The sequence below is a fragment of the Schistocerca serialis genome, chromosome 6 (genome assembly GCF_023864345.2).
Source record: "Schistocerca serialis cubense isolate TAMUIC-IGC-003099 chromosome 6, iqSchSeri2.2, whole genome shotgun sequence".
Classification (NCBI taxonomy): Eukaryota; Metazoa; Arthropoda; class Insecta; order Orthoptera; family Acrididae; genus Schistocerca; species Schistocerca serialis.
The window spans coordinates 433,922,708-433,948,429 of NC_064643.1; the positions used below are offsets into that span (position 1 = coordinate 433,922,708).

Here is a 25,722-nt window from a genome sequence, read left to right on the forward strand (position 1 = left end):
AATCTTACCATCTGAGAAACATGGATCCGATTTCAGATTTTGGGAGAAAATTAAAAAGAGTGAATGTCATGGATCAGCACGCATCCTTTGCAATCATGGCACAAAGCAGTTTTCGTACAGAAGGATGTGGCCACATCACTGCACGTCTGGCTACGGGATGACATTGTGCATCCTCCTCTCCGCCAATCATACACAGGTCCGTTCCAAGTGCTGCGTAGATTGCTCAACAATTTCATGATAGATTGGAATGCAAAGCATGAAAAAGTCTCCATAGAGCAGCTGAAGCCCAGTCACATTGATGTGCAAGACAATGGGACTTTGAGTGCCTCTGCTACAAATCACGACCTTCGGGGGCCACACGGACCTTGAGCTGAAGAACACATTGTAGCACCTACAGACCCTCCACATATTACTCCAGTTATCACATGGGCTGGAAGAACTGTTTTGCCACCAGTAACCTGATGTACCTGGGGCACTAAACTTCAAAAGGTGTGGTGGGGGGGACTGGTGTAACGGAAAGTGATATCAATCACTGGTCATAGGCAGCAATGATGTGTTTGAATGTGTTTTATCTTTATGTATGTATTTCTTTGTTCTCTGGTTATGGTGCTCACTCTTGATATGTTTTGGTGCTAACACACCTATTTTGCAATTTCTGCTTTAGTTTAAACATATTATTTTGCAAGTGTGGAGTTTATTCTTTCTGGAGCTTATTCTTTCTTGCCATCAGTTCTATTCCCTTAAGGTAAATATCTAAAACCACCCTCTTGTCCTGTATATAAAGAATGCACTAGTGTGGGAGGCAAATACTGTTCATGGCAATGCAACAAGACAGTGTCATATTCGTTAATATTTCACATGGGTGTAGTGAAAACTGGCCGTGTGTTATGCACACAATTGGCTTCCCTCAACTTTTTGTTTGGCAAAAATTGACAGTGTTTTGTAGGTAATGATCACTGCATTTTGCAATTACAATTAATGATATTTTTTTGATTACTGAGATTTAACTGTTCTTGTAAACAGTCTTTTTGTTCTGTATTGTGTTAATGAGTTAGAGTACATCACAAAAGCGTAAGTCATCACACTGCACTATCGAGTTTGGACTTCATCATCAGAACCAAATAAATAATGATACTAGGCTGTGTGCTAAAGGCCACAACAGAAACTGCAACTCATCATTGTGGTGAGTGTTTCTACTTATTGTCTGTTAGAGCCAAAGCACCACCCACCAAACCTATAAGTACTGGCTGTACATCCATATCCTGCAGATCATTGAAAAAATGTGAAATCTCTTCAGCAGAGTGTTGCTCTAAACAGTGGCAGTTATCACGTAACGGGCTGTAATGTTGACACCAGATTTTTTGAGCTCCTAATGTGATAATTCATCAAGAATTACCATCTCGTTACTGGAAAGATGCATTCAGGTGCTAGATGTGCAAAGGCAAAAGTAATCTATACGATTTTGCTTTTACAGGAGCATCATATTCTACATGCGCCCAAGAAAATTGTTACATGTCACTAATAGATTGCTGCAGTCTCTTTCAGGACAAATACATCCTGAAAGTCACTGTTGTGTTTGTGCCCTAAAGGAAAAAACCTTTCCCATGATGCCTTTATGTGCGTTTTCAGTTCAGAGAATGCATTTGACTTGATACAGAGGACTGCATAGTGACAGCAGCATAGAGCAGGGCCAACTCCTTATGCTAAGTAGATTTAACATGTCTTGCAGTGTTACAGTAATTAATGATAAACTGTAGGTTAATGAAATAAAACTTTTTTGTATCGAACCACAAATGACTGCTTACTAGTAGTAGTTACCATGCACATTTATCTGCATAATTCACAGTAATATGTGCATGAATGCTCTTGTTTTCATGATTTCTTCTTGCAACATGGTTAAATAGAGTTTGAAGGGTTAAGGGCTCATTTTCTTTTGTGTAATTAAGTTGGTTGGTTTGGGAGAGGGGACCAAACAGTGAGGTCATTGGTGCCATCGGATTGGGGAAGGAAGCTGGCTGTGCCCTTTCAAAGGATCCATCCTGACATTTGCCTGAAGTGATTAAGGGAAATCATGGAAAACGTAAATCAGGATGGCCAGACGCGAGTTTGAACCGTTGTCCTCCCGAATGAGAGTCCAGTGTGCTAACCACAGTGCCACTTCACTTGGTGCCTAATTAACTAATATATATGTGAGTAAGGAAAACTCATTTCTGCAAAAGTATGTAATTCCTAAAAATTTCAGCATACTTACAAATAATGCTGCAGCTCAATACACAAATATTCATCACTAATATCTAAAAAAAAAATACACATATATACAAGAAATATATATTTACAAGTACATACATAATTCTGGAACAACACATGAGAAATGTGTTACAAAATGCTTTTACAAGCTCAATAAATATTACATAAATAATACACAAAAAATTGTTCATAAATACCAGTATGGAAGATGATTTACAATTTCACTTCAACAATCATCCATTTATTCATTCAGTTGTTCATCCATCCATCCATCCATCCATCCATTCATCCATCCATGCCTTGTAGTAAGCATACTGCTTATTCAATACAGTTACATTGTGAAAGCTAAATAAAAATCAATTACTTATGCTGCAAATAAATTGTTACAAAAAGTGATCAATAAAATTTCCACCTCTACTCTCCATGCCCAAGTAGAATACAGTAAATAAATACATTTTACACTCTGGAAAACATGTCTTGTAAAGCACAGTTATCAGTGTTCAATATACAGTGACTAGATCCTAGGTTAGAATCAACCTCCATAAAATGTTTGCAGAATACTGTTGTATAAAAATGTAGCTCCCACAAGAAAATAACTGACTTCAATGCATCTTTCAAAATAATACATTTTAAAATATCACACAATCACAACCATCTGTGTCTTGGTATTCTCAAGTGCTCAGTGATACAGTCCAGTTATGGGTAGCTGTATTACATAATAAAAAGTGACAAATCCGAACTTGGATATATTAATATTGCACTTCAGTATTTACTTCACTTTCATCTCATTTGAGATTTATTAACTATAAAAATTATTGTTGGTTAATATATATCAACTTTGTGACCATCAGTTGCAAAGATGCATGAAATGACATCTTACAGGAGGGGATACATTCTTAATAGCAGACTGAGTATTGTCACTCATATCAGACAAAATTCTCGGTTAGAAAACTTCCTTGCGGAACTCAAATCCATATTGATCACATTTAACTCGCAGTATCCTGCCAAGCTGTGGTGGCCCACAATAAAATACTGTTATTTTGCCTTTCTTTTGATCCAGTAACTGCTTAAATACTTTATCCCAGTTTGGACGTCCAGCATTTGTTCTTGTTTTGAGGCCAGTGATGAGATCTCGTTTTTCCTATAAATAAAAAAAATACTTTAAGTGAATATTTAGTAATATTGTAACATAATGGAAAATTATGTCCATCAGTCTAAGCACTGTCAGCTCACTGTAAGGAAACTCCTGTAGTATGCTTTATATAATGTATGCTGTAATGGAAACAAATGATAAATGCTGAACAAAGCTGATGAACTTCAGTTTTGTTTTAATGAAACTGTGAACTTTTAGTTTTGCACTTGTGAACCATGATTTCGCCAAACTGGAAATAATTACATGTTAATGAAGCAAAAGTTTAATTGCTATTTATCAGATTAGGCAGTAATTTTTTAACTAATAAATAATCTGAAACTTCCAGAAAAACTCTCTTACACATAAAAATGGATATTGTTATTTACAATCTGAAATCAAGTATCAATTTGGGCAGCAGGGTGAGCAACAGCAACTAATGCGTCACACTGAAAGCATGTTTTTTTGAGCATCCACAAAGTACACATAGATCTGCACTGCCTGCCTCAGCAGTAATCGTACTTATAAATATGTAGAATGATCTGTTAACTTCATGTAAAGTGGAACCACAGCCCCCTATAAATCCTTTAAATGACATCATTTTAAAAATGTTATTTTGAGTTGCAATTTTTCTTAAAGCAAGTAAGTTTGAGAAACAGCCAGCAACTATAACCACTGCACCATACTTGCACATGTCCAACACACAGCAGACTTTTTACCCTTTCTTTCAGAACACTTTTTTTAACAGAAGTCCAGTGTCTTAACCACTACGCTTCTGACATGGTGAAAGATTTGTAAGTGATGGTACATTAAGAAGTAAGATTCAAATTCTATAATAGTAATAATAATAAAAAGTGGGATACTGATAGGTCAAAGGGGAGAATGAAACAAAAAGGCAAATTGTTGTTATTTGAAATGAAGAAAAGAGAGACTCAAATTATTAGGAAAACATCACTGTCACATAAAAACTTGCATGGTTGGTTTTATATGTATATTCAACCAGAGGTTTGTTAGGGATTGTTACTTCTAAAGAATAAAATGAAATATTTTACAGCACTACTTTCACACTGCCTCTTTCTTCCACACCATCCTGCAGCATAAGCTTAGCCATTTTCATTGTCCAGGTGATTAATTTATCAACTTCAACATGTCAGTATTTTCTTAACTGTTGTGAAAAGCATCTAATTTGACTTCTGAGCCTTCTGTCTCTGAAATAAAAGGGATCCAGTTCACTAAGTCTGTACATTTAAAATCCATAAGATCAAGGCATTTGGTAAAACTTTGACAGAGTCAGCACTTATCCTCTTCTAGAGACCACACTTTGATATTTCTGGCTGTTGCAGCCATCATAGCTTGCATCAGGATTCTCTCCTCAGATCAGCTGAGATTGCAGAATTATGCGTAAGATGTAATAAGTGTTGTGGGTTACCAGTAGCAGATGGTACCCTTTCCATGGGAAAGGGTGCCAGAATTTTAGTCTTCCACTGTGACTGGCTGCTGTGTTAGGAGGGTGTACACCAAAACACTAGTTTTCTATTATTAATATTCTATTGATCATGCATTCAGTCTCCTTGACATTTAGATATAGGTATACCTAAATAGCAAGCTATTGCCCACATATTTTGGAAGTCATAACAGCAAGCAAATCTAAAAATAGAAGATAAACAAAAAGGCAGACAAAGCCCACCTAAACTGTGCACTGAAGTGAAGTGGTTCGCACTGCGCAATCAGATTGGAATGGACAGTCCAAACACACACACACATTGTCTGATGCAGTCCATCAAATCTCAATTTTACTCAGATGTGTTGAGTATAGATGGGTTTAAGAATCAATAGAGAGTAATCAGGTACTTATGTTGAGAGAGAAAGCTTGTGAATTTATTAATAACATGTGACCTGTTGAATACACAGTGGATAAAATGTATAACTTACAGTTTCTCATGTTCTGTTCAACAAATGTGAGTGACATCTCTAAATAGTGAACTAAACAATTTTTTATGTAACATCAGTTCCTCACTAACAGTTCATTACAATCTCAGGACAACAGACCCATTACCTATGTGCTGTTCTCTGCACAGGGACATCTTTTAAAGACCTGGGGGTGACATTTAACAGCTCTCCTTGTATTTCACTGAGGGCAGTGAAAGCAGCTATTTACCTCACATGTACTGCATTCTCAGAACAAACAGGATCAGTGATACGTCATCTTCAGTGATACGTCATCTGTGATAACACAGAGGATGTAAGACACTGATGGAAAAAGTATTGCAGCACCAAGGAGGAATTGTGCAACACCAGTGAAAGTTGGTGGATGTGCTTTACATCTGAAAAATGATGTTTATTCAGATTTCATGCCAGTCACACCAAGAGTGGCCCCAGTATCACAACTATGAGGGTGTAAATCAGATTTGCTGTAAACACACATTGTAATGGTCATGAGTGTGTGCTGCCTTTGAGATTAGACGTGGTGGCCTGATGTTTGTCAAGAACGCCTTTAAGGTGACAGAGTTGCCATTATCAGTACCTTACCGATTTTTATCAAGGTCATGTAATAGCACTGTAAGAAGCTGGATGTTGCTTCTGTGATACTGCAGAAAGACTTGGCAGGAATGTAGCCACTGTAACAATTGCTGGCAGCAGTGTTCATGAGAATGTACAGCCACAAGAAGACTGAGCTCTGGAGAGCCATATGGCATTACCAAGAGGAAAGATAATCATACTCAGCTTATAGCTCTGTCACATCATACAGCATGTGGTGCAACAATCTGAGCAGCAGTTGGCACCACAGTGACACAATGAACTCATACTGCAAGGACAGCTCCGAGCCACACATTGTGCATTCCACTGACCCCAAACCACCACCATTTGTGTCTTCAGTAGCATCAGATGGAAGCTCATTGGAGGGCAGGATCGAGGTCTGGTGTATTTTTTCATGTAAGTTGGCTTTGCCTTGGTGTCAGTGATGGCCAAGTGTTGGTTAGGAGGAGGCCAGTTGAGGGCCTGTAACCAACCTGTCTGCATGCTAGACATGCTGGACCTACACCTGGAGTTATGGTTTGGTGTGCAATTTTGTATGACAGCAAGATCATTCCTGTGCTTAACTCACGCACCTAACTGCAAATTTGAACGTCAGTTTGGTGATTCAGCTAGTTGTGCCGCCTGTCATGAGCAGCATCCCAGGGAGTGTTTTCCAGCTGCATAATGCTTGTCCACATACTGGTGTTTTAACACAGTGTGCTGTACACAATGTTGACATGTTCCTTTTGCCTGCTTTATCGTCAGATCTGTCTGCACGGACGATAGCTCCAGTGTCATCCAACAACATTAACCACCCATGAGTAACATAGAAATAAATATCCTTGGAGTAGTGAAGCGATTTAAACCACTTAAATAAAAGCAAATCTTCTGGTCCAGACTGTACATCAACTAGGTTCCTTTCAGAGTAGGTATGCTGATAAATTAGCTCCATACTTAACAATCATAGCCTTCTTAGGTTGTTTGCATATGATGCTGTCATTCATTGACTAATAGAGTCATTAGAAGATCAAAATAAATTGCAAAATGATTTAGAAAATATATCTGAATGGTGTGAAAATTGACAGTTGATCCTAAATAACGAAAGTGTGAGGTCATCCACATGGGTGCTAAAAGGAATTCATTAAACTTCAGTCACACGATATGTCAGTCAAATCTAAAGGCTTAAATTCAACTGAATACCTAGGAATTACGATTATGAACAACTTAAATTGGAAGGAACCAAAGACTGTGTTTTATTGGCAGGACACACAAAATGTAACACATCTACTAAGGAGGCTGCCTACACTATGCTTGTCCATCCTCTTAGAATATTGCTGCATGGTGTGGGATCCTTACCAGATAGGACTGACTGAGTACATTGAAAAAGTTCAAAGAAGGGCAGCACGTTTTGTATTACCGCGAAATATGGGATTGAGTGTCACTGAAATGATACAGGATTTGGGCTGGGTATCATTAAAAGAAAGGCCTTTTCATTGCGACGGAATCTTCTCACGAAATTCCAATCACCAACTTTCCTCCGAATGTGAAAATATTTTGCTGACACTGACCTGTATAGGGAGAAAAGATCATCATCATCATCATCATCATCATCATCATCATCATCATCATCATCATCATTGACAGTTTCCAGCCTTTGGCCAGATCTTTATGAAACATAGGCCTCTTCATCGTCTTCTGTCTTGCCATCTCTTTCCTTCCAGTTTCATCTCGTATATCCTCCTGGGTATCGTCTTCTCCTCCATTCTCTTAACATGTCCATACCATTCCAGTCTCGATTCCTCCTGTAATGGTTCCACCTCCATTAACTCTCTGATCCTCTCATTTCTTAACCTGTCTATCTTGTCACTCCAATACTGTTTCTCAAGAATTTCATCTCACTAGCTTGTACTTTGCTTATCTCTCTTTCTTTCATAATCCAGGTTTCTGATGCATATGTCAGGATTGGGACATAGTATGACCGATATATAACCTTTTTACTGATTTGGGGTACATCCTTGCTCTGTATCAGGCTTCTGACACACTTCTAAAATGCTTCTGCTTTTCTCCCCCACTCATTTATTTCTCTGTTGTTTTTTTCCTTCTTCCTGTATCAGGCTTCCTAGGTACTTTAAACTCTCCACTCTCCTCTATCATTCCCCACTAACTATTATTCCAGTTGCTCCTCTCTCCTCCTTTCTTGTTGTGATAATCATCTCACTCTTACTTATACTGAATTTCATCCAATTTTCTTGTACTGTTCATTCCCATACGTCCAACTGCTCTTGTACTTTGTCCTCCTCATTCCCCCAAATCATCAGATCATCTGCAAACACCATATTTTCATCTTCCTTTCACCAATTACTTGTGCTACTGTACTCATTTTATCATCCATCACCACAATGAAGAGTAGTGGTGAAAGTGCGCTTCTCTGCCTCGAGACATTCTTCTGTTCAATCCAAGCTGAACTCTCCCCTCTCATTTTCACACAGCTCGCACTTCCATGCTACATTTCCCTTGTTGTTGTTGTTGTTGTTGTTGTTGTGGTCTTCAGTCCTGAGACTGGTTTGATGCAGCTCTCCACGCTACTCTATCCTGTGCAAGCTTCTTCATCTCCCAGTACCTACTGCAACCTGCATCCTTCTGAATCTGCTTAGTGTATTCATCTCTTGGTCTCCCTCTATGATTTTTACCCTCCACGGTGCCCTCCAATGCTAAATTTGTGATCCCTTGATGCCTCAAAACATGTCCTACCAACCGATCCCTTCTTCTAGTCAAGTTGTGCCACAAACTCCTCTTCTCCCCAACTCTATTCAATACCTCCTCATTAGTTACGTGATCTACCCACCTTATCTTCAGCATTCTTCTGTAGCACCACATTTTGAAAGCTTCTATTCTCTTCTTGTCCAAACTAGTTATCGTCCATGTTTCACTTCCATACATGGCTACACTCCATACAAATACTTTCAGAAACGACTTCCTGACACTTAAATCTATACTCGATGTTAATAAATTTCTCTTCTTGAGAAATGCTTTCCTTGCCATTGCCAGTCTACATTTTATATCCTCTCTACTTCGACCATCATCAGTTATTTTACTCCCCAAATAGCAAAACTCCTTTACTACTGTAAGTGTCTCATTTCCTAATCTAATTCCCTCAGCATCACCCGACTTAATTTGACTACATTCCATTATCCTCGTTTTGCTTTTGTTGATGTTCATCTTATATCCTCCTTTCAAGACACTGTCCATTCCGTTCAACTGCTCTTCCAAGTCCTTTGCTGTCTCTGACAGAATTACAACGTCATCAGCGAACCTCAAAGTTTTTACTTCTTCTCCATGAATTTTAATACCTACTCCGAATTTTTCTTTTGTTTCCTTTACTGCTTGCTCAATATACAGATTGAATAACATCGGGGAGAGGCTACAACCCTGTCTCACTCCTTTCCCAACCAGTGCTTCCCTTTCATGCCCCTCGACTCTCATCCTCCAAATAATCTGGTTTGCTACTCGTCTGTTCTCCAGGGCTTTCCACACTTTGCTTCTACATACACTATTATACACTTTTTCAATATCCAGGAAGGTCATTAGTAGATCTATTCCATCTTCATAGTGCTGTTCCTGCAGTTGTCTTACAAGAAAAAATTCAATCCACCATGGACCTTCCTGTTTTGAAGCCATGTTGCTCTTCTCTCATTCTTCCTTCTAATTTTGCCCTAATTCGTGCTTCCATAATTTTCTAAAATCTTTGCACAATGACTCATCAGTGTTATCCCCCCAGTAGTTCTTGCACTCTTTTCTATATCCCTTCTTAAAGATTGGGACAATTATTCCCTGCTTCCACTCTTCTGGGATCATCATCTGCCTCCATACAATTTTCATTACTCAATATAGCCATTGCATCGCCACCTCTCCTGCTGCTCTCACCATCTCTACACTTAGCTCCAAACCTGGTGACTTCCCTCCCTCCATCTTGCCCAATGCCTCCACCACTTATCCCCATGTAAGGTCTTTTTCTTTTTGCTGTTCCTCATCTTTTTTCTCCTTGGCTTGTTACTCCTCATCCAAGTCTCCATCCGACTTCAGGAGTTCTTCAAAATACTCCTTCCACATATTCCTGAGTTCCTCCTCATTCTCTACATCTCATCCACTTTTGTCTCACCGTTATTCCTCTTACTTTTAATAACTTTTAATCATCCCATATAAAACCTTTTTTGAAACTTCACTGTCCTCCTCCATCATTCTGGTCCACTGTTCCATCCACTTGCTTCTTTCCTCCTCCACCACTCTTTTTGCTTCTTTCTTTCTTGCCTGATACTCTTCTCTTGTCCCTACTGTTCCCTTCTGGAACCATCCCCTGAAGTTTCTATTCGTTTGTTTTATCATTCCGCCAGGGTGCTTCTTTCCATCTCTTTTTGTTGCTTGTCCTCCCACATATTGCTTCCGCCACACTTACTTATGTCCCCTTGAATCTACCCCATTCCTCTTCTACTAATCACCACAATAAAATAAGGGAAATCAGAGCTCATACAGAAAGATTTAGGTGTTCGTAATTTCCACTCACTTTACGGGATTGGAATAACAGAGAATTGTGAAGGTGGTTCGATGAACCCTCTGCCAGGCACTTAAATGTGATTTGCAGAGTATCCATGTAGATGTACGAGGTGTGTTTTTTAAGTAAGTACCATTTTGAAATTAAAAAGAGACGTGCTAAGATATCTCAATAATTTTATTTTTACACGAAAGCCTGTACCTTAATCTACTTTTCTACATAGTTTACTTCAATATTGAGGCACTTATTACATTGTACCAGCTTTTGAATACACTCCTCATAGAAGTCTGCTGTCTGACTTGTTAACCACTGCATCACCACTGTTTTGACTTCGTCATCGTCTTGAAGACATTGACCACCCAGTAATGAGACAATCAATGCAGCAGCTCACTGCAAGACATTTCACAATCTGCGCTGTTCAATTCAGAACAAAAGACGTGGCAAGTTGAGCAAGGGCATCGTTTTGCTGCAAGACAATCCCCATCCGCATGTGGTGAATCAGACCAAAGATCTCATCACATCTTTTCGATTGGAAACTCTAAATCATTCTCCGTACAGCCCCGATCTTGTGCCCAGTGCCTACCATCTGTTCCCGCACTTGAAGAAACACCTGGGTGGTCAGTGTCTTCAAGACGATGACAAAGTCAAAACAGTGGTGATGCAGTGGTCAACAAGTCAGGTGGCAGCTTTCTATGAGGAGGGTATTCAAAAACTGGTACAACGTTATGACAATTGCCTCAATATTGATGGAAGTTATGTAGAAAAGTAGCTTAAGGCACAGACTTTCATGTAAAAATAAAATTATTGAGATATCTTAGCACGTCTTTTTTTAATTTCAAAACAGTACTTACTTAAAAAAACATGCCTCGTAGATGTAGACATCCCTGTATTTACCAACAAAGTGCAACAGGCATGGAACTCCATCCTTCAAACTGATATCCAGCACCTGTTCAACACGTTTGTTTGCTTGCATTCAACATTCTGGTGGTTATACCAGTTATTAATGAATCAGCAGTTCACATTTGCAATGGCTTATCTCACATTAACCTGTGATCCTGCAATGTTAATCATTTAAATATGTTGCCTAGCCAAACATATTCCCAAAATTTGATTACTCTACATTAATTATTTTTTGCCCCATCAGTGTATATGATAGTCATTATTATATATTTTTACGCTCTAACACACATTAATGGCAAAAGCCCTGAGTAATGTTTTCACGATAGGCGACCCTGGAGTATTCTCCTTCCATCTGGCAATCTGTATTGTGAAGTGGATCCATCTCAACCTGTCTGAGTGGCCTATTGCATGTTCCCAGTCTTCTCAAACCTATCCTCTTCTTCTTAGAGAAAGAAACAAAGTTCCAAAAGCTAGGTATTAATTAATCCTACTTTAGAGTGTTTCTATCAGCAGTACTCAAATTTTGCCTTCCGAAGGTAAGTAATGCGCAGTTACATCTTCTAAATCTACATCTACACTCTGAAAACCACATTGAAGTAGTTGACAGAGAGTACATCCCACTGTACTAGTTATTAGGGTTTTTTCCTCTCTTCCATTTGTGTATGGAGCATGGGAAGAATGATTATCTAAACGCCTCTGCTTACACTGTAATTAAAGCAAACTTGTCTTCACAATCCCTGTAGGAGCAATTGTAGGTGGTTGTAGTATACTCCTAGAATCATAATTTAAAGCTGGTTCTTGAAACTTGCAAGCAGCCTTCTCTGGTTGGTTTATGTCTTATCTTCAAGAGTCTGCCAGTTCAGTTTCTTCAGTATCTCTGTGACACTTCGAACAAAGCTGTGACCAATCATACTGGCCTTCTCTGTATACTGTATGTTATTTCTGTTTGTGTGTACGTCCCGCAGACTTGATCAGTATTCTAGGGTAGGTTGCACGAGTGAATTATATGTGGCATATTAGTAAGTTAAGGTCTCACAGTGCTTTTTCACATAGTAAACATCATTTTATTGCAAAACCAGTTACAGATTCTAAAATCTAGGACTTCTAGCAATTTTTCACCATAGTCCCTGTCACGACGCATACATTTTTGGAGAGGCTTTGGAAGCTTTTCGTAACAGCATCATACCACCCTCCCAATGACTTGTGTGTGAAGAAACGGACAGCTGCCTTCAGCTCTTAGGCGCTTGAGAATTTTGTTTTCCCCCAAGCAGTGTTTCAAGTTCGTGAACAAACAGTAGTCACTGGGAGCCAAATGAGGGCTGTATGGAGGATAGTCAGGGATTTCTCACCCAAATTTGACAATGAGATCTGTCATGGTGCAAATGAACTCCCTTTGTCAGCTGACCCCTCCTTTTGTTCTGTATAGCCCGGATGGATGGATAGATATGGTGTTATGGGCGCTCAGCAGTGTAGTCTTTAGCACCCGAACGGAAACAACAATGGACGAGTGTCACTAAAATGCAGCAAGTGCAAAAATAGGACTAAAATTAAAGGTGACAGTCTACATAGGCAGTGTGCACGTCAACAGTAGCCAAGTGGAAAGCAACACATAAAGAGGAGAACTGCAAGAGAACGTAGGGGAAGGGGTTAAAATGAAACACATAGCACATGTTTGGAAGTGGCCTATTACAAGAAGAAAAAGGAGTGGTCAGCCACTCGGCAACACACTAAAAATTCCAACCTAAAATTTTAGGCTGAAGCCCAGAATCATCACGGTACCTTAGAACTTTCTTGACACTCACCTCGTCATCGGCTAAAATCGAGGGCAGATCCCCACTAATATTAACTTCCGCCCTGACAGAACGATATAAATCACACTCAACTAAAATGTGGCGTACAGTGATTCGTACGCCACAGGCATCACACAGCCGGGATTCCTCTCGTCGTAGTAAGAATGCATGCGTAAGAGGACAGTGCCCTATGCAAAGACGTATAAGGGTCACTTCGTCCCGCCTAGGTGACCGGCAGGAGGAACACCACGGCTGGATGGTGGGTGTCACCAACCGTAGCTTATTTTCCCTTACCGCCAGCCATTCCTCCTCCCACAATTGCATAGACTTCCGCCACAGCACAGAAACGACACCTTGTAAAGGAATAGAACATTGTGTCACCTCCGGTAATCTGCAGGCGTCCTTTGCAGCTCTATCAGCTTGTTCATTTCCTCGTATGCCCACATGCCCTGGCACCCAGCAAAAGCACACTTGCTTGCCCTGTTGTTGGAGGATGTGCAGTTGGTCGTAAATCAATTGTTCCAACTTCTCCGCCGGGTACAGGTTCTGCAGTGACTGTAATGCGCTCAGTGAGTCAGAGCAAATTAGGAAGTGTTTGCCCTGAGTACACCATATCTGCTCCTATGCCTTCAGGATCGCGTGAAGTTCTGCAGAAAAAAACAGTGTATTCCTGGGGAAGGCGAATCCTGATGAAACGTTTGGGGAACACTACTGAGTAGCCAAGAAAATCCCCCTGTTGGGATCCATCAGTGTAGACTACTGTAAAATCATGATGCCTATCTAAAATATTAAAAAACAAAGATTTGAAAGTAAAATCTGATGTACTGTCTTTCTTAAAATTTGCCAAATCTAAAATCAGTCTGGGCCTTTGGAGCAGCCAAGGTGGATATCTGCTCCAACCTTGACGTAAAACACTAAAACCGGCCACACCCATCTCTAAAATGCAATCCTTTGCACGAATCCCATACGGCCTTGTTGCTCATTGCGAAAAAGGCTTTCCAGTGGAGGCCAAGCAACAGTGTGGTATGCAGGTGTGTATGGTGTGGATAATGTTTTAGAGGCCTGGCGCACCATTAGTAGATGCCACCGGAGGTGAAGTGGCGGTTCACCTGCCTCTGCACAGAGGCTCGGTATGGGGCTCATTCTGAATGCCCCAGTGGCCAACCGAATCCCCTCATTGTGCACCACATCCAATAGCTTCAAATAATTGGGTCTTGCAGACCCATACACCGTGCATCCATAATCAAGCCGAGACCACACAAAGGCTCTGTAAAACCAGAGCAGACAAGTCCTGTCTGCTCCCCATGTGTGGTGACTAAGACATTTTAAAATAGACAGCGCCTTAAGAGGCAGCGCCTTAAGAGGCAGCGCCTTAAGAGGCAGCGCCTTAAGAGGCAGCGCCTTAAGAGGCAGTTTTTTCAGTTCCTTAATGTGTGGCAGCCACGTAAGCTTAGAATCAAAAGTGAGGCCCAGAAACTTCACCGTGTCTTTAAAATTCAGAACGGTGTCACTCATCCTCAACTCAGGCAAGTCAAAAATGGAAGGAGAACAGTTAAAAAGAACACGCACTGACTTATCAGTTGAAAACTTAAAACCACTCTTCTGTGCCCATTCATCAAAACGTCGCAGAGTGAGTTGCAACTGACGAGTCGTCGTTGCAAGGCTTGAAAAAGAGCCAAATACAGAGAAATCGTCCACAAACAAGGAACACTGCACAGGACTTTTCACAACAGATGTAATACTATTAATAGCAATAGCAAAGACTGTCACACTTTAAACACTACCTTGAGGGACACCATCCTCTTGTTCAAAGCGACTAGACAGTACGTCTCTGACTCGGTACCGAAAATAACGTGGCGACAGGAAGGACCGAATAAAATTGGGAAGACATCCACGAAAACCCCATTCGAGGAGCTGCCTGATGATAAGATGCCTCCAAGTAGTGTCATATGTCTTTTCAATGTAAAAAAATATTCCCAACAGGTGATGCTGGCGCAGGAAAGCCTGTTGTATAGCCGCCTCCAGGAGGGCCAGGTTATTGAAGGTGGAGCGATACCTCCTGAACCCACACTGAAAGCGACTAAGGAGTTGTCTGGATTCTAACATCCAGACAAGGCGGCGGTTGACCATCCGCTCCAAGGTCTTTCCCGCGCAGCTAGTGAGGGCAACACTACGGTAACTACCTGGGCACGTGCAGTCTTTCCCAGGTTTTAAAAGAGGAATTAAAATTGCTTCACGCCACGAGTTGGGGAAGTGACCAGACATCCAAACTAGATTAAAAAGTTGGAGGAGGATTTCTTTATTTCTCCCTGTGAGGTGCCGCAGCATGCTATAGTGGATTCGCCTATCCTGACCAGGGTATGTATCACGAGCCCCACACAATGCAGAATCCAGTTCCCATATGGAAAATGGGCAGTTGTACTCTTCTGTATTGGGTGAGTGGAAGTCAAAACTGCTCCTCTCAGCAGCCACTCTGTGGGGCTGGAAAGCTGGATTCTGACTGGTGGTCGCAATAATAGCTGCAAAATGAGCTGCCATAGACTGGGCAATATCTTTTGGGGTCGTTTGGAGAGTACCATTCCACATTACAGCAGCCATAGGGCACCTCCCACCTCTCCCAGAAATCCTCCTTATGGTCTCCCATACAATGGAACTTTGTGTAGAACGATTAATGGTGTTCAGGAACTGCTGCCATGACCTCTTCTTGCTCTCTCGTATAATCCAACGACACTTTGCCCTCGCCACCCGAAAGGCTGCAAGGTTCTCTACAGTTGGCCGGCATTTGAACCTACGCAGAGCTGCCCGCCTAGTCCTGACTGCAGAGCGGCATTTGTCGCTCCACCAAGGGACAGGCTGCCGGTTCAGTTGTCCCATGGACTGTGGGATGGACGCTTCACTGGCGCGGTGGATCACTTCAGTAATATGATCCACCCATTCCTGGACACTGACCCGATGTTCAAACTGGGCTAGTTGACTATACAGTGCCCAGTTGGCTCTACCGAGCACCCATCGAGGTGGTTTCCTTTACGGTTCCACTGCATGTGGCAGGTGAATCCAGATGGGGAAGTGATCGCTGCCGTGTAAGTCATCAACCACTTCCCATGCAGCAGTGTGGGCGATGGCTGGAGAGCAAAGCGACAGATCAATGGCAGAGAACGACCCAGTTGCAATGCATCAATGCGTGCTTTGACCTGTATTTAGCAAATAGACACTGGAAGACAGAAGAAGCCTCTCGATTGCTCTACCCCTGGGGCTAGTACTCACAGAGCCCCAAAGCATATTGTGTGTATTAAAATCACCACAGAGGATGAAGGGGTGGGGGAGCTGTGTAAGAAGATCACTGAGAGCCTCTTCGTCAAGCACATCATGAGGGGGCAGGTAAAGCAAACATACTGTTAGCATATGATGCACATGTACTAATATTGCAACTGCCTGTAAATTCGTCGTGAGGGAGAGAGGCGAGGAGTGGTAGTCGGTGTTGACGAAGATACCTACTCCTCCTTGAGCTCTCTGTCCACTCATGTCGCCCCTTTTGTGGAGGACATAACCACATAGCTCAGGGGTGTATGTTTCACTGAAATTTGTCTCTTGCACACATACACACATAGGTCTATCCTGAATCAATAGACGTAATTCCTCCACATGTGTCCTGAACCCTTGCAGGTTCCATTGTAATATGGGAGCCATCACGGTGGTTGTATTTTCTGCCTCTCTTTCCGCCGAGGTGGGGAGACTGCAGTGGGTGGAGGCTCAGTCTTGGGGCGAGATGATTGCCCCATATTCTCAGACTCCATCAGCTCTGGGGAAGAGCCTGATGAAGCGTCTAGTGGGACCACATTAACATGATCCGAGGATTTACCAGCCGATTTAATCTGTTGGTGCTGCTTGACGTGTGATTTCCTTTGTTTAGGGGGCTTTGCTGGAACTGGAGCTGGGGTGTTTATGATCATGCTGGGCTTTGGAACAGCCTCAGCAATCTGAGATGCCTGGGGCTCTTAAATGTTAGCTACTGTACCTTTCTCTGCTGTTCGAGGAGGGGCTACAGGCTCTGATACACTTGCTGCCTTGCAAGTGCACTGACATGTACAGGTGTTCGTGCCAACACTAACAACCTCTGTCTGTGTAGATGCATCGACTTTTGGAGACGGCTTCTGAACAATGGAAGCAAAAGATGTAACGAATGTGGGGGGCTGCATGGCCTTAAAGATCTTTTTGGCTTCACTGTAGGGGATACACTTAGTTGTTTTTATTTCTTGTATTTTACATTCCTCTAGGAAGATTCTACAGTCCCTACTCCAAACAGGGTGGCTTTCAAAACAGTTTATACATCTGACAGGCAACAAACGGTCAATTCCGTCATGGGCAGCCTTACTACAGTTGCCACACATCGCTTCTCCTTTACACCCTAGAGTTGTATGCCCAAAACGCTGGCACTTAAAACAACGCATTGGGTTTGGGACATACGACCGTACGTTTAGGCGAAGAAATCCTGCCTTGACGTGTTCTGGGAGTTTGAGGGTATTGAAAGTAAGAATGAAGGAGTCAGATTTCACCAGGTTCCCATCCACCCTTTTCATGATGTTCTGAACATCAACAATTCTCTCCTGAGCCCACTCACTCTTTAATTCTTCTACAGGAATGTCAACGAGGTCCCTACAGGTAATAACACCCTTACTGGAGTTCAGGGTGCTGTGAAGCTCTGTATCGATTGTGTATTCCCCCAAGCTTTTAGCTGTTTGAGGGTTAACTGCTTGCTGAGAAGTTGATGTTTCAACAAGCAGTGTTCCATTCTGTAAACGCTTCACTGATTTTAAAGTTCCAGCTATTCCTGCTAGACTCTTTTGGATATAGAATGGTGAAACCTTTTCAAAGGAACCCTCTTTCCTTTTTATTATTAAAAACACATTCTGGTTGTCAGTATGTGCTCTGTTACTCTGAACTGCTGTACGTTTGCTGACGCCTAAGTCAAGAGGACTGGCTAACCTAGCCCTCTTGTTGGCTTGGGCGGTAGTGCCTACCAGCGGTCCACCCATCCCACTGGCCAGCGAAAAATTAGGAGGAGGAAAAGAGGAAGAATTCGTGGCATCCATGGTCATCCCACGAGCAGTTAGAGAAACTTATGTCCATCCAGACAGAGCCCCGCATGCCTGGATAAGCCTTGTACAACTGAGGTGCGGCAGGTTCCACAGAGGTTGCCCGCTAGCGACTGTTCCACCTCAACAGCCATGCATCTTATCGGTGCGCAGCACACCTTAAGATTGAAGGGTTTTTTATAGAGGTATGTACCGTCCTCACGATCCAGGCAATCAAGCCAAGATCCCTGGTCCCTACAACACACAACGTTCCACCGTTACGCCACACGGTGGTCACTGAAGCATGCCCAGAGCTTACAGTATCAGCAGACTGGCGGTGCACACCAGTCCACAGCTCGAGGACCCCGGGTTCGCCAAGCCCGTACCCAGCAAATGAATGCTGAGTCCCCTGAGGGATGTATAGCCCAGCTTAACTTTCTTAGTGTCCTGCAGTACCTTGCCGCATTGACTGTTGTACCTCTTCCTTGGTAGTCGACCAGCAGAATGGCAAATCCTATCCGAGAATACCGAAGCCATCACCTTCCCCACTGATGGTGTTTGTTTGAACTTCTTGACATTTGGAGAATCAGAATGCTGCCATTGCTTTGATTGTTTCTTAGTCTCTGGTGTGAAGTAGTGGGTCCAAGTCTCATCCCCAGTTACAATTGAATCTAGAAATTCCTCCCCTCCTCCCTGTAATGGTGCAGAAACTTGCGGGCACTTTCGATGCACTTCTGTTTGTGTTCATCAGTGAGCACCCATGACACACACCTGGCACACACCTTGTGAAACTTCAAAATGTCTCTCAAAATCTTGTCAATGGTAGCTTTAGAGATGTCTCCTATTAGTTCCACAATCTCTCACATAGTCACATGCCTGTCTGAGAGCTGAACTTTTTCATCTGTCGTCACTGTCTCATGCAAAACTGATAGAGACCTGCAGCTGGCCTCATCACACATGTTTATATGCCATCTGTGAACTCCCTACACCACTTATGCACAGTTTTTACATCCACTCACTTTTCATCATACACATTGGTTAACTGGAGATGGATTTCAATAGGAGTTGACTGCTCTAACTACAGAAATCTAATCTCCACTCCATTCTGACTGGAGCTCATCGGAGACTTTGCTTTATGGACAACCCTCATAAGCAGCCTCAGTTATAGACTGATTACATTTTGCCAGTGTTCTGTTTTTCTGTAATATTCTCAGCATTGTAATTTTGCTTACTCAAGTTCTAATTGTGCAGTTTCGTATTCACAGTTCTTGTATTCAGTAACATCTGCCTACCTCTGACAGACCAGAAATACATGTTGGTTCATTATGATGTTTCAGGGTTTTCTGATTCTGTGTTTCTCTTTGTCTGAACACTAAGCTCATATGCCATCTGATGTTCTCTCTACATTGTATCACTAAAATGTTGTTTTTAACTGCAAAACTGCAGAATCACTTCACGTTCATTCTTGCAAATGGTGAAGTAAGAGCATCTAACAAACATGTTTATGGGTCAACTTTATCTTTAATAAAGCAGTCACATGCATGAAAATAATTGTGAAAGGTGGCTAGTGGACTTCACATAGCTATTCCCACACTTGCAGTTTTGTGCACAGCTACAGTGTTGTACATATGAGCAGGTTATCTAGGCCACAATCTGTGGACTCCAATCACAAAACATTAAAAAGAAATAAAAATAGAAAATATTGCTTTAATTCAGTTATTCAGTCCTCTGAATCATGGAAGATGTAATCATAATTATTTGGTATTGGCTTATTGTTCTGCATTTTTCAGTTGACAGTTAATATGAATTAGGTCAGCGTTCACCTCTAAAACCCCTCACTTCTTTTTGCCAAATTCTAAGTAGTGTCCTGTTGAACATGTGGAACAACAGTTGACTAAATTACTAAGATTTCTAAAATAATGGTTAATGGGATTCTGGCAGTATGAAGCAAGTTCAGTTTAATGGAAAGCCAATTTGTTCCATAGCTTGTTCCTGTAAAGCCAGGTCCTACAGAAAGTTTTTACCTCCTGTTGCCAGACGTGGATTCTTAAACTCCTGAAAGTAGGGGAAACTACTTTTGGGTAGCTTTAACTAGATCTCACCTTGTGACATCACAGCAATATAATGCAATCGCCTTGAGGATTTTAGCGGCAGATTTGTAAGTCAGATAAAAATTGTGTTAAGAAAAAGGTAATAGGTTTGTATAAAAGTATTTTTATCGTAACAATTGCATCACCACATTTTGGAAAGAACTCCAGAAATTTTTCAACATCCTTACCACAACGTTATGATGTCTGTACCTGTTGTCATATACGAGGATAATGGAATGTAGTCGAATTAAGTCGGGTGATGCTGAGGGAATTAGATTAGGAAATGAGACACTTAAAGTAGTAAAGGAGATTTGCTATTTGGGGAGCAAAATAACTGACGAGGGTCGAAGTAGAGAGGATGTAAAATGTAGACTTTTTCTTAACACAATTTTTATCTGACTTACAAATCTGCCGCTAAAATCCTCAAGGCGATTGCATTATATTGCTGTGATGTCACAAGGTGAGATCTTGTTAAAGCTACTGGCAATGACAAGGAAAGCGTTTCTGATGAAGAGAAATTTGTTAACATCGAGTATTGATTTAAGTGTCAGGAAGTCGTTTCTGAAAGTATTTGTATGGAGTGTAGCCATGTATGGAAGTGAAACATGGACGATAAATAGTTTAGACAAAAAGAGAATAGAAGCTTTCAAAATGTGGTGCTATAGAAGAAGGCTGAAGATTAGATGGGTAGATCACGTAACTATTGAGGAGGTATTGAATAGAATTGGGGAGAAGAGGAGTTTGTGGCACAACTTGACAAGAAGAAGGGACCGGTTGATAGGACATGTTCTGAGGCATCAAGGGATCACAAATTTAACATTGGGGGGCTGCATGGAGGGTAAAAATCGTAGAGGGAGCCCAAGAGATGAATACACTAAGCAGATTCAGAAGGATGTAGGTTGCAGTAGGTACTGGGAGATGAAGGAGCTTGCACAGGATAGAGTAGCATGGAGAGCTGAATCAAACCAGTCTCATGACTGAAGACCACAACAAACAAACAACTTGTTGTCATAGTGCAACACACAACACTACCATGATAGTTAACTAGTAAAAACAAAGTAACAGCAAACTGAATGTGTCATTATATTTGGTGGATTTTTTAACACAACATTTCTACTCTTAAGGCCTGCATCATGCTTCAGTCTATGGGTCTGGATCCTAAATATGGCCCTGAGCAGTATAACAAACCAAGATTTACAGATTTCATGATCAACCAAAGCTTACAGTACCATCCTGAGTTTATCAAAAATTTGTGATTTCCTCTCATTGTTTGGCAACGTTGATTCAGATTTCAGTTTCAATTAACAAGATTGATGACCTTTACATAAGTACCCTATACTCTTAAATATTTGTGAAGATATGCTCTCTTCCAAATTTGTTTGCGGTAACAGAACACATTTGCAAATTATTAAAATTTGTGCTGTATCATTTATAACCAATGCTATGGTGACTTGATTATTTTTCGAATTGAATGTACTTTATGCCAAATGAAATTTTATTGTTCACCAAATTAAGAACCATTATTATAGTTCAAAAAACAAGTTCAGTTTCTTCAATAACAATGTATTATGCTGTAAAAGCTAGATATATACACAGCTTTACACATGGTATACTTTGAAATTTTTGAATTTATTTTCCCATCAGTATAAAATAGTTTTATTACTGTTTTGATTCCAGGATTTTTGTAAGCCCAAAGCAGTACGAATTTGCATAAAATTTTCAGTAACACAAAAACCAGATGCCATTGTAATATTGAATTTGAATAAATAGCTTCCAGGACATTCTGCGAAACTGTGATATGGTATATAGAACTAAATGTGTGCCAAATGAATTATTCTGCAGTTTGTGCTTGATCAGTTTGGAATCAGGGAGTCAGTGATTCATATCTATCTCTATAAAAAAATATACTGCACAAATAACATTTTTTGTTCCCAAAAGTGCTGCACAAAAAACTCATGTGTAATGATAGGTATGGTGGGCTTTACTTTTATGGCTAGACACTGAAATACAATTAAAAATGATCGGGTGAAATATTGTTTTTACTGGTGAATTAAAATACAAGGACCTAATCACCTAGCAAAACAACAAGTACTGTATTTTCAACAAGGAAAGATGAGTACATATTTCGTGAATATAAGTGACAAGAACTTACTTTTACATAAAATAAGGAAGAAGTGGAATGGCTCTTCTGGAATATTGTATTTTGGAGGGACCATCTCAACAGGTAGCTACAATTGTTTACATGTATGTAGTGTACTAACTGTTAAATCTTCATTGAAAATTTTAATTATATGTTTCTTAATGTGCACTTAGCACAATTTTGCCAAGATTTGCATAGTTTTATAGATACAGTGACAATTTGCACAAATTCTAGTTGCAGAAAGGCTGTGATCTGTCACTGTCTGACTGCACTGAACACCTCTCCAAGTTAAAAAACATACACCATAGCTTGTCCCCTCACTTCATGAGCTTAAAAAGGCTGCAAATAGTAGCAGTCAGATTAATTCCATATAATCACAGCTTCCCAAATCCACAGTTGGTGTAATATCTAACAGATCCATTGCCTACATGTTAGTGCTTATGCACCTGCATCGGTGTTGCTCTATGTTGCTACTGCAGCAACGCTCTCAAATGGGAACTGTTTGATTGCCTTATATATCTTTCAATTTCATTACATAACAACCATGTCTTGAGTAATTTCATTTAGGTGATTGTGGGAAGGGGGGGGAGGGGGGGGGGGCGGTTCCAGACACCCTGGACCCTCTCTCTAGCTACGTACTCGACAGTGGAAAAAATATGTGATTGTACTTGATGCAACTAATGCAGACCTCATTTAATCGACAAAACACTTACAGTTGTGCCTTCTCTCTGTTAAGCAAGTAACTACTTCTGGCTGTGCATCTATGACCTTTCCTGGGGACCACTACGTTGCAGTAGATGACGAGATGAGAAATCTACATCTGAGTTGATGGAACCCATGATTTTGGTCCTGCAACTTGCTCCAAAACATATAGTCGTAATTAACATTAAGAGTTATGATGCAAATCATTTCATGAGCATACTCGCCACTTGAAATAACTTACAATTCCCCTTGAAATCAGGCAACAGTCATGTCGTATAACATCATGAAACATAACCTGAAGCCAGCAGCACCCTGCGAGCACAGTCCCCAGTGGCAGACTATATATTGATGAGCCAAAAGATTGAGAACACTGCCCACTGTAAGACTGAATACTGCCTGGTGCCACTGCAGGCATATGACATGGTAAGAAAAGTATGTAAGTAGTGCAAAGATGAACGGAAAGTCATTCTGATGATGATATGTATGCTCACAGGGGAATCAGTTTCCATAAATGACTTTGATAGAAGATAGAATTTAAAGTCCCTGTTCTCAGAAACAAGCATCTCAGAAATGAGGCAACTGGTAGCTGTTCACATGCTACCTAAGGTAAGGGATAGAAGGATGGTGAAACCGCATTTATACAACAAGATGTTGGACATACACGTCTGTTCACAGAACATGGAGGTTGTAGGCTTTGCTGCTCTGCAGGATAGTCAGTGATATATGGCAGAGCTGGCATTAGGGCACAATGTTGTGCAGGAGCAAGTAATTTGGAGCACACTGTTCAGTGCACATTGATGAATGCAAGACTATGCCGCTGGCAACCTCTGCGTGTTCCCACACTGACACAACATTGTCATCAATTATGGTTGCAAAGGGCATAGGACCATTGAGATTGGACTGCAGATCATTGGAAGCATGTTGCTTGATTTGATGAGTCACATTTTTCGTTATGTCAAGTGGAAAGTCATATCCAGATGTGCTATCATCCATGCAGACAGCTGCTTGAAACATTTACCACACCATGGGCACAGGTCAGTAGGGGGAGTATTACACTATGGGAGCATTCACCAGGACTTCCATGGGACCCATCATAGTAATCTAAGGCATCATGATAGTTAAAGAGTTCACGAACGTTCTTGCAGACCAACTACATCCATACATGCTTAGTGCATTCCCTGTCTATGATGGCATCTTCCACTAGGATAACTGTCCATGTCAAAAGATCAGATTTGTGCTACAGTGGTTTAGGGAGAATGATGATGAACTCTAATTGATATCTTGGTCACCAAAATTGCGTGATCTGAAAATTAATGTAATGTAACATAATGATGGAACACATATGTGATAGTATTTAGTGCCATCTCCTTGACCACAAAGCACCAGTGCATAATTTACAGAAATTTAGTGACCTGGGCATGGGCAGTCTTATGCCACATACCTCTAGAGACCTATCAAAGACTTGTTGGCATATTGCATTACAAATGTGAACCAACACACTATTAAGCTGATAGTCAAAATGTTTTGGCTAATCAGCTAATGTGTCTGGCTTCTCACGTGACCTTGACAGTATGTAGTACACACTGGGTGATGTAGCAGCATCAAGGCCTACAGGAATGGCCAAGGAACCTGAAGTCCCACATCTGTCAATTTAGTGACCTGGGCATAGGCAGTCTTATGCCACATACCTCTAGAGACCTATCAAAGACTTGTTGGCATATTGCATTACAAATGTGAACCAACACACTATTAAGCTGATAGTCAAAATGTTTTGGCTAATCAGCTAATGTGTCTGGCTTCTCACGTGACCTTGACAGTATGTAGTACACACTGGGTGATGTAGCAGCATCAAGGCCTACAGGAATGGCCAAGGAACCTGAAGTCCCACATCTGTCAAACTAAGCATTCCACCACTAACACTACTTCAACACGTCTCAGACAAAACATGTATATTTGTCTACAAGAGGGCAACAGTAACAGCCATTCAGTAGTGAATCAATTTGCCCCAAGATCAAATGCCTCTCAGAGAGAGAGAGAGAGAGAGAGAGAGAGAGAGAGAGAGAGAGAGAGAGAGAGAGATCCCATGAAATGTAGCTCACTCTATCCATATTCAAAGTCTTGAGTTTCATTCATTTATTCATTCATTCACACATTTCCCTAAACCCCATCACAAAGAAAAGCCTTCAGGCATGAGGAGTGAGTCAACATGTACATTAATGCAAGACAAAGATGTCATAAAAACTTAATATTTGTACTGTATTTACAGAGAACTATCAATATACAGCCTAATGCAACCACACTTATGTCAGCTAAATTTTTTTAAGTAAACTAGAAAAAAAACCACTACTATTAAAAGACACTGCTTCCTCCTCAGGTTGACTATAAACAAGGGTGGTATGAAAAGTCCTTGGAATCACCATGAGAGGTCAGCACTAGCGCAATGAGTTGCTCGTGTGATATTCATTGGGCTGTTGCATGTAAATACATGCCATGTCAGTGCGCTTAGAAGAGAGCTATGGTGGTAAAGTGGTTCTGTTGTTGTTTCTGCATAGTGATTTGCGAAGGTGGAAGAAAAAAAAAGAAGAA

At 41.0% G+C, this 25,722-nt stretch overlaps 1 protein-coding gene across 1 annotated transcript in view; it reads right to left on the reverse strand.

Annotated features, from left to right (window-relative positions):
• Positions 1–2,314: 2,314 nt before the first annotated feature.
• LOC126484349 (NADPH oxidase 5) overlaps positions 2,315–25,722 on the reverse strand; it is a 500,777-nt gene continuing 477,369 nt past the window's right edge. The window contains exon 18 of the mRNA XM_050107810.1: positions 2,315–3,388. Within this exon, the coding sequence (XP_049963767.1) occupies positions 3,191–3,388 (198 nt within the window). The 3' untranslated portion in view covers positions 2,315–3,190. The remainder of the gene's footprint in view (positions 3,389–25,722) is intronic.